General features: G+C 66.3%; 1 protein-coding gene across 4 annotated transcripts; it reads left to right on the forward strand.

The window, feature by feature from the left end:
* The first annotated feature begins 2329 nt into the window (after window positions 1–2329).
* On the forward strand, window positions 2330–7324 carry TMEM121 (transmembrane protein 121). 4 transcript variants are annotated; one of them, XM_070358131.1, is made up of 3 exons: window positions 2330–2613; window positions 2793–2998; window positions 5832–7324. In XM_070358131.1, exon 3 carries the CDS (start codon window positions 5989–5991, stop codon window positions 6943–6945), a length of 957 nt encoding a protein of 318 aa, XP_070214232.1. In that variant the 5' UTR covers window positions 2330–2613; window positions 2793–2998; window positions 5832–5988; the 3' UTR covers window positions 6946–7324. The 4 variants fall into 4 exon arrangements, with proteins under 4 accessions (XP_070214232.1, XP_070214231.1, XP_070214233.1 ...); XM_070358130.1 differs by having other exon boundaries at window positions 2330–2998; XM_070358132.1 differs by lacking the exons at window positions 2330–2613; window positions 2793–2998 and adding an exon at window positions 3103–3308.
* Window positions 7325–7871: the final 547 nt, after the last annotated feature.

Consider the following 7871-nt stretch of genomic DNA (forward strand, 5'->3'; position numbering starts at 1 on the left):
CTGCATCTTGAGACAGAAAAGGCCTGGCTCTCCCCCTCCCCTCAAAGCAGGTGGGTCCCACTCTCTGGACCATGTCTCCTCTTACTGGAGAGGAGGGTCTTAGCCCTAAAAAGGTGCTTGTGAGCCCCGCTGCCTTGACTGCAGCCCAGCTAGAGGTGGGACTGCCCAGGGGCCCCAAACCAGCAAACAGAGCCACCCCTCCCCATCCCTCTTCTTTCCCTCGCTGAGCCAGAACTAGAGGGTTTCTGGAGCTCCCTGTCCTGTCACAGCCCCTGGATGACCGCTGGTGCAGGCAGGTCCCGCCCAGTGACATGGGGGAGACCCTGAAACTCGCCACCAGGTTGGTGCTTCCAGGCGGAGTCCAGCCCAGCGACACAGGGGAGGGCCCTGAAACTGCCACCAGGTTGGCGCTTCCAGTTCTGGCCCCCGCCCCGCCATCTGCCTGCCTCTGCTGTCTTCAGAGGCCTCAGTGCCTCCTGCGCCACCTTCTCTCTGCAGGCGCGCTCACTGGGAGAGACCGGGCCCGTCTCACCCAAAGCGGGAGCCCAGGAGACGGGAAAGAAAAAGACCACAAACAAACGTAACTCCTTCGTCTTGCCTGGGCAGCTCTTCCTGTCTTGCCACCTTTGGCTTTTCTTTACTGAAGTGAGTGTGTGTGTGTGTGTGTGTGTGTGTGTGTGTGTGTACACGCACAGCGTATTCTGGACCACTGGAGGGTGAACTGCATGCATCCTGACAGTCCACCTGGACACGTCATCACGCCTCGTCCAGAAATGGTCTCCTGGGGAGCATCCTACCCCGGAGACCCCCGTGGCGATGCCACACGCCACCCTCCTTCAGTGCATATTTGCACGGCCAGTCCTTCCCCATCCACAATCCCATGATTTATATGTGTTTCTTGTAAACAGTATCCATTTTGATTTAAAAAAAAAAAAAACAGAACAGACTGCTCATCTTAGTCTTTCCATGGGAATGCTTAGTCCATTTGCATCTAAGGTAATTACTGATAAGTCAGTTTGTGAACCTGCCGTCTTTAGTTTTCCCATTTCTGCAGCTGCTCTGTTTCCCCCGTCTTTTCTTGTTCACGGGGCTGATTATGGAGAAAAGTTCGTGGTTTCTTCCCACATGTGTGAGTGCTACGGTCTGCTCATGTTCCTTCGGCTCTGCAGCAAGAAGCTGCCGAGCGCCGTCTTAACTCACTACAGTTAGCTGGCCCTGTGCCTGTCACCTACTTCATGGGCCATTGTGGTTTGTATTTGTCTTCATGTTTTCTAAAACAGGGTCATTCCTAAGCACCTAAAATTTTTAAATGTGCCTCAGTTCACTTTTTTATTTTAAAGAGCCTTTGTTGAATTTGTTACAATATTGCTTCTGTTTTGAGGTTTTGTTTTTTCGGACACGTGGCTTGTGGGATTTCAGCTCCTTGAGCACCCCCTGCACTGGAAGGTGAGGCCTCAACCACTGGACTTCCAGGGAAATCCCAGTTTACTTATGTTTTAAAAAACATTTATTTGGCTTCGGCAGGTCTTCGTTGCAGCATGTGGGATCTTCGGTCTTCCCTGCGGCACGCAGAACCCGGGCCCGTGCATTGGGAGCACGGAGTCTCAGCCGCTGGACCTCCAGGGAAGCCCTGCTAAGCATTTTCATCACTACCGTGAGAGTCTGCGTTAAGACTGCCCCGTGGGTCTGCTGCGTCTTGCGCTCAGCTTTCCCTCCTGTCTCCCTGATCTCATATCTGGGATTCGTTTCTTTGCCCCGAGTGCCTCCTTTAGCAAGCCTGCTACAGCAAACTCTGTCTGAGTAAAGTCAGATTTTAGCTCGGCAGTTGTATTAGTAACCCACTGCTGCTGCGACAAGTCGCCACAGGCGAGCGCAGCACAGATTTAGTCTTACAGTTGTGCAGTCTCACTGGGCTCAAATCCAGGTGCTCTAGAGGAGAGTGGTTGCCCTGCCTTTCCGGCTTCTAGAGGCGCCTGTATTTCTTGGCTCCTGGCCAATCCCCGCACCTTCCAAGCCGGCTGTAGCCTCTTCAGATCTCTCTGACCCTCGCACTCCACCTCCCTCCCACAAGGAGGCTGGTGATGACAAGGCCTGCCCTGGCAATCTGGGATGATCCCAGATCTCAAGGCCTGTGATTTAATCACATCATCCAGAGGGAGCTGGCCTGCGTCCCAAGTGTTCTGGGCCTGGCTGGGGGCGCGGTGGGGGGGGCGCAGGGGGTGGACACACAGATGGGGGATTGGGAGGCAAGAGCTGGGTGCTGGGGCGGTGAGGGGCGCATGGCGTGCAGAGCACTAACGCAGACATGCGGGACTGGGGTAAAGACTGGACTTTCCCAGCAGCCCCTGGGTGAGTGGGGAGGGCAGAGCGAGACAGGAGGTGGGCAGGGAGGCCTGGCGGGCAGCCCTTCCTCTAGGGCAGATGGCGGCTGGAGGTGTGGGCTCAGGGGACCCTGGGGGTGCCCTGGTCTCCTCTGCCTCCCCGTCCAGCCAGGGTGGATCTGCCACAGGGTTGCTGGTGGTGCCTGCTGACCAGTCGGAACCTGCACCTCCACGCTGCAGGAAGTGGTCTTGGTACCTGGGCCCCTGGGCTCTGGAGACCTCCCTGGGGAAGGTAAACCATCCTTGTGGATCTGGGGCCCCTCCCTGGGCACAGAGGCAGCTTTGGAGCCCTGACTGCACTTCCTCCAGTGAGAGCCAGTGTATGAGTGGCTGCGGGTGCTGGTATCCGGCAGTCAACCATCCTGAGAGCTCAGCTCCAGAGCATCTCAACGTCTCCCTCATGCCTCTCAGGAACGGGCCAGGACGGCCTGCTGGCTCCAGGGCACCCCTGGAGGGCCTGATGCCGGGGAAGGGCAGTGGAGCCCATCATCTGCACAGACTCAGCCACCTGTGTGGGACCAGGCACTGCCGGGGCCTGGGTGTGAGCAGACAGGTGCAGTGGGTGCCCAGCGGGTCCCTTCACCTTCTGACCTGCTCTTCTCCGTCAGAGGCAGCAGGTAGGCAGCGGGTGCGCGCCCCTCCTCCGTCCCGGGGTGGACGTGGCTGCGATGTTGGGGGCGGTGCTCAGTGAGGGCAGGGTGGGGACTCCGATGGGTGGAAAGCGGCCTGAGCCTCCAAACCCTAGCATGCTCCCCGGATGGCTGCTCACTGCCCCTATTCTTTGGCCTCAGATGAGGACAGGGGAAGGCGGAGGAACCCAGGACCCAGGGTCTCTGGGAGGCGGCACCGCGTCCCCAAACGAGGTCCCGTGGGGCCACCTGCAGATGGGCGGCAGCCACCCGGGCCCGCCTCGGGGCCAGCTCCGCGGTAAGGCCGCCTGTTGCCGGCGATCAGAGTCGCCCTGGTCGGCGGCCTGGGTGTGGGCTGCCGCGGAATTTCAGGGCGCCCGCAGGCCAGTTTTCCTCGGGTTGCGGAGTGACGCGGGTGGAGAGGTTTCCCGGGCCGCGCATGGAGCCCGGGGGCGTCTGGCTTCCTAGTGCCGAGGCCCCGGGCGCCGCTGCCGTGCAGTGCTGTCGCCCTGGCAACCGGCGCCGCTGAGGGGGTGGGGGCGCGGAGACCCCAGTCCGGGTCCGGCGGGCGCGGGCGGCCGGGAGCGTGGGGCGGGGCCTCGGGCCGGGGGCGGGGCGCGCGCGGGCGGGGGGCCGCCGCGGAGCCGAGGAGAGCGCGGCCTCGGCGGGCGCGCAGACAAGCTCCGTGGGGCCGGGCCCCGCGCGCGCAGAATCTGGCCGGCGGCGGGTAGGTGCGGGCAGGGCACGCGGGCAGGGCGCCCCGGTGAGCCCCGAGTGCCCGGCCGCAGGGGTGGCAGGGTGCAGCGGCGGCGCTGCAGGGGTGAGGCCTGGCGGCTGGACTGCCTGGACCAGGCCCTGTCGGGGGAAGCGGGCGGAGCGGACCGAGGAGCCTAGACGCAGGCTGCTGGGAGCAGCCCAACCCCTTCAACGGCCTCACCTCTGTCCGATCGGGCTGCGGGAGGGCCGCCTTTTCCTCTCGCCCTACCACCCCTTGTGGGCACTGAGGGATGCGTGCGAGGCGCCAGGGAAGGGGCGGGCAGCGAAGTGCCCGGAGGCCCCGGAGTCCGTGAGGTCCGGGCAGCCAAGCAGGAGGCCCCGGGCCGGGCTCAGGACGGCTGGGGCAGCAGGGCCTGGGGCTGGTCCCCAGGGAGAGGCCCGGTGGCTGCGGGGGAAGGGCGGCCAGGCCCTGGCTCCGGCCTTCTGGGGCAGGGGCTGGGGTTCCCTGCGTGAGCGCCGGTCGGGACAGGGTCTGTTTGGCCCCGGCGGCCCTGGCCCAGGTCTGATGAACGCGTCAGGGAGTGGAAACGCCCGTGGAGTGGATGGGAGGCGGGGTGCGCGGTGCAGCGGTTCTTTGGCTCGTTGGCCGGGCCAAGGGCTGGGATGAAGGAGATTCCCAGGCCTCTGCTGCAGCCACAGGAGGGGGGGCTTCGTGGGTCAAGTGTGTCCACACAGTGAGGGTGAAGAAGGGGTGTGTGTGTGATGGGGGGCAGGAGCTCATGGAATTGTGGGCGCAGGGGCTAGGCCGATGACCCTCCAAGGCATCTTCTACTCCAGGCGTCCACACTCAGCATGGTGGGGTCCTGCATGTGGCAGCAGAGACCCTGGGAGGTGGGTGCCAGGTGGGGCAGCAGCCAGGATGAGACCAGGGCTGGAGGTGCCCACTTGGAAGGGGGCCTCCCTCCCCAGGCAGTGGGGGCTGTGGTGTCACCAGGGGAGGCCGAGCACTGGCTCCACAGTCGCGGGTGACATTAAATTTTATGTCTTTGTCTAGACAGGGCAGTAAACAGAGCCCTGGGGCCAAGTGTGCTGTGGGGGAGACCGGAGGGGTGGGGAGCCTGGCTAGGAGTGAGCCTCAAGTGACTTTTGGGTGGATGAGGCCGGGGCCCTCTGTCTTTCCCGAGGGTGTCAGCGGGCACAGGGGTGCTGACCCACAGCCTGGTGTCGGGCTGTGACCAGCTCCGCCGTGACAGCCAGTGCCAGGGCTGTGAGAGGGGCGCAGGGGCTTGTGGCCCCGTGAGGAGCAAAGGAGGCTTCCTAAGATTGCCCCCAAGGCTCGGGGGCAGGGAGCGACTGGGGGCCCACCCCTTCATGGTGAGCAGGGCGAGCTGGCGTCAGGGCTGGGGGAGTTCAGAGGGCAGGAGACGCTGCCAGCGCAGTAGGGCAGCAGGGAGCCACGGTGCGCGCAGGGCGGAAGAGAACGGGCCGCACGCCCTGTGGACGGTGGACCAGAGGCGAGACCGAGTTTGCGGAAGCAGGGAGGAAAGATGCCGGGGCTGCGAGGCAGGGGCGGGGTGAGGGGGCGCGGAGGGGCTTTGGGGATGGAGCCCCCGGGACCTGGATGACTCTCAGTCCCGGATCGGAGAACCTGCCCAGAGCCCCGGCTCCTCGCGCCTTCGCTTCTAGCCGAGCCGAGGGCGCAGGCCCGCCTCCCTCCCGGTGCGGCGCCGCGAGCAAGGCCGCCCAAGCGGGAACAGCCGCGGGACGGGACTCCGGGCGACCGGCGCGGGCCGCTGGAGCCGGAGGGACAAACCCTCGGGGCGCCGGGGCCGCGCGCGGCGGGGAGTAGCCGCTTCCGTCCCCGTCCCCCCTCGGCTTCAGCGGGAACGCGGCCCCGGCCTCAGGTGCGGCGGCGGCGCCCCCTGGAGGCCCGGGCTCGGCGCGCGGCCCCTCGTGCGCGCGCGTGCGGCAGAGCCCGGCCTGGGGCCCGGACAGGGTCCCTCGGTGGAAGCGCGCCGGGGGCTGGGGGTCGGCGGGGGTGGGGTGGGGGGGAGGAGCCGCCGCGCGCTCTGCGTGCTGACCCCATCTGCTCTGATCTCCCCAGATTCCGAGCTCGCCGGCCCGGAGCAGCGGCGCCCTCGGGGCGGCTGGACAGGCCCCGCGCCATGCCCGAGGGCTGAGTGCCGCCGCCGCCGCCGCAGGGCCTCGTCCCGCCTCGCGTGGGACCGCGCGCGCCCAGGTCGGGGCCCAGGCGGCCGACCATGGTGCTGCCTCCCCCGGACCGGCGCCACGTGTGCCTGACCACGCTGGTGATCATGGGCAGCATGGCGGTCATGGACGCTTACCTGGTGGAGCAGAACCAGGGCCCGCGGAAGATCGGCGTGTGCATCATCGTGCTGGTAGGCGACGTGTGCTTCCTGCTGGTGCTGCGCTATGTGGCCGTGTGGGTGGGCGCCGAGGTGCGCACGGCCAAGCGCGGCTACGCCATGATCCTCTGGTTCCTCTACATCTTCGTGCTGGAGATCAAGCTCTACTTCATCTTCCAAAACTACAAGGCGGCGCGGCGCGGCGCGGCCGACCCGGTGGCGCGCAAGGCGCTGACGCTGCTGCTGTCGGTGTGCGTGCCGGGCCTCTTCCTGCTGCTGGTGGCGCTCGACCGCATGGAGTACGTGCGCACCTTCCGGAAGCGCGAGGACCTGCGCGGCCGCCTCTTCTGGGTGGCGCTGGACCTGCTGGACCTGCTGGACATGCAGGCCAGCCTGTGGGAGCCGCCGCGCAGCGGGCTGCCCCTGTGGGCCGAGGGCCTCACCTTCTTCTACTGCTACATGCTGCTGCTGGTGCTGCCGTGCGTGGCGCTCAGCGAGGTGAGCATGCAGGGCGAACACATCGCACCGCAGAAGATGATGCTCTACCCGGTGCTCAGCCTCGCCACCGTCAACGTGGTGGCCGTGCTGGCGCGCGCCGCCAACATGGCTCTGTTCCGCGACAGCCGCGTTTCCGCCATCTTCGTCGGCAAGAACGTGGTGGCGCTGGCCACCAAGGCCTGCACCTTCCTGGAGTACCGGCGCCAGGTGCGCGACTTCCCGCCACCCGCGCTGGCGCTGGAGCTGCAGCCGCCCGCCCCGCAGCGCAACTCGGTGCCGCCGCCCCAGCCGCTGCACGGCCCCCCGGGCCGCCCTCGCGGCCCCTCGCCCACGCGCGATGCCCTGGACACGTGACCGGGACCCCCGGATTCTGAGACGCCTGGCAGGCGCGCGCGGTTTGCATGGGATGGGGTGGGGTCGGGTGCGGAGAGCGCCCCTACCCGCGGGGCCCGCGGCCGCGCCTTCATCTCAGGGATCCCTCGGACCACGGACCTCTGCCCCGGCCCGTGAGCCAGTGTGTGCGGCCGGGGCGGAGCGGGGAGGGTCCCGCCTCCACCCGCGGCGTTCTGGGTGGCAAGGGAGCACAGAGTGGGCCGAGGTCTGGTCCCTTGGGGTCCCTCGGTGGGGGCCTCTGGCTCAGCGTTTGGGACCGAGGAGGCCTCTGTCATTTTAAAGACTCGTGTTTACAGTTTTGTATGTAACGTGGCTGTGCTTTGCCTGTTTGATGCGTCCAGTCTCTGACAGCTGGGGAGGGGCGTGGGCGGGTCGGGGTGTGCCCCAGTGATGGCGGGGTGGGGCCTGTGTCCTTCCCAGGCCTCCTCCCAGGGGCCTCTCCCCAGCCCCTGCGCAGGCGCAATTGCTCGGGCATTCTGAGACAGACCCTCCAGCCTCCCCGTTCCTGTCGCCACCCCCACCCCTGATCCCTGAGATGCTGGCCCTGTCCCTGCCCCGCCCCCACCCCGTCCCCGCCCCCGCGCCCCCAGCCCAGAAGTGTCCAGCGCCCAGGTTTCCCTGGCACCCTGGGGGCTCTCCCTGGCCAGGACAGCCAGATGCCAGATGGGACCCGGCCCCAGCTTGGCTCCCTGTGGCCCGGGTCAGGGGAGTGGAGCCCAGATGCCTGGGGAGCCGGCGGCACCGGGGGCCCAGGGCTTGGTGCCCAGAGGTGCAGAGCGGCCACCTTGCCAGCCGGTCTGTCTGGAGAGCCCACGGGGCGAAGCCCATCTGCAGGGCTCTCTGTGGCTCTGCCCCGGCCCTTGCACCTGAGACGTGACTCTGGGTAC

Source organism: Bos mutus, chromosome 21 (genome assembly GCF_027580195.1).
Source record: "Bos mutus isolate GX-2022 chromosome 21, NWIPB_WYAK_1.1, whole genome shotgun sequence".
In the NCBI taxonomy this organism is placed as follows: Eukaryota; Metazoa; Chordata; class Mammalia; order Artiodactyla; family Bovidae; genus Bos; species Bos mutus.

Bases quoted from the DNA above. Each gene is read 5' to 3' on its own strand.
- TMEM121 (XM_070358130.1), top strand. From the start codon at position 5,989: ATGGTGCTGCCTCCCCCGGACCGGCGCCACGTGTGCCTGACCACGCTG.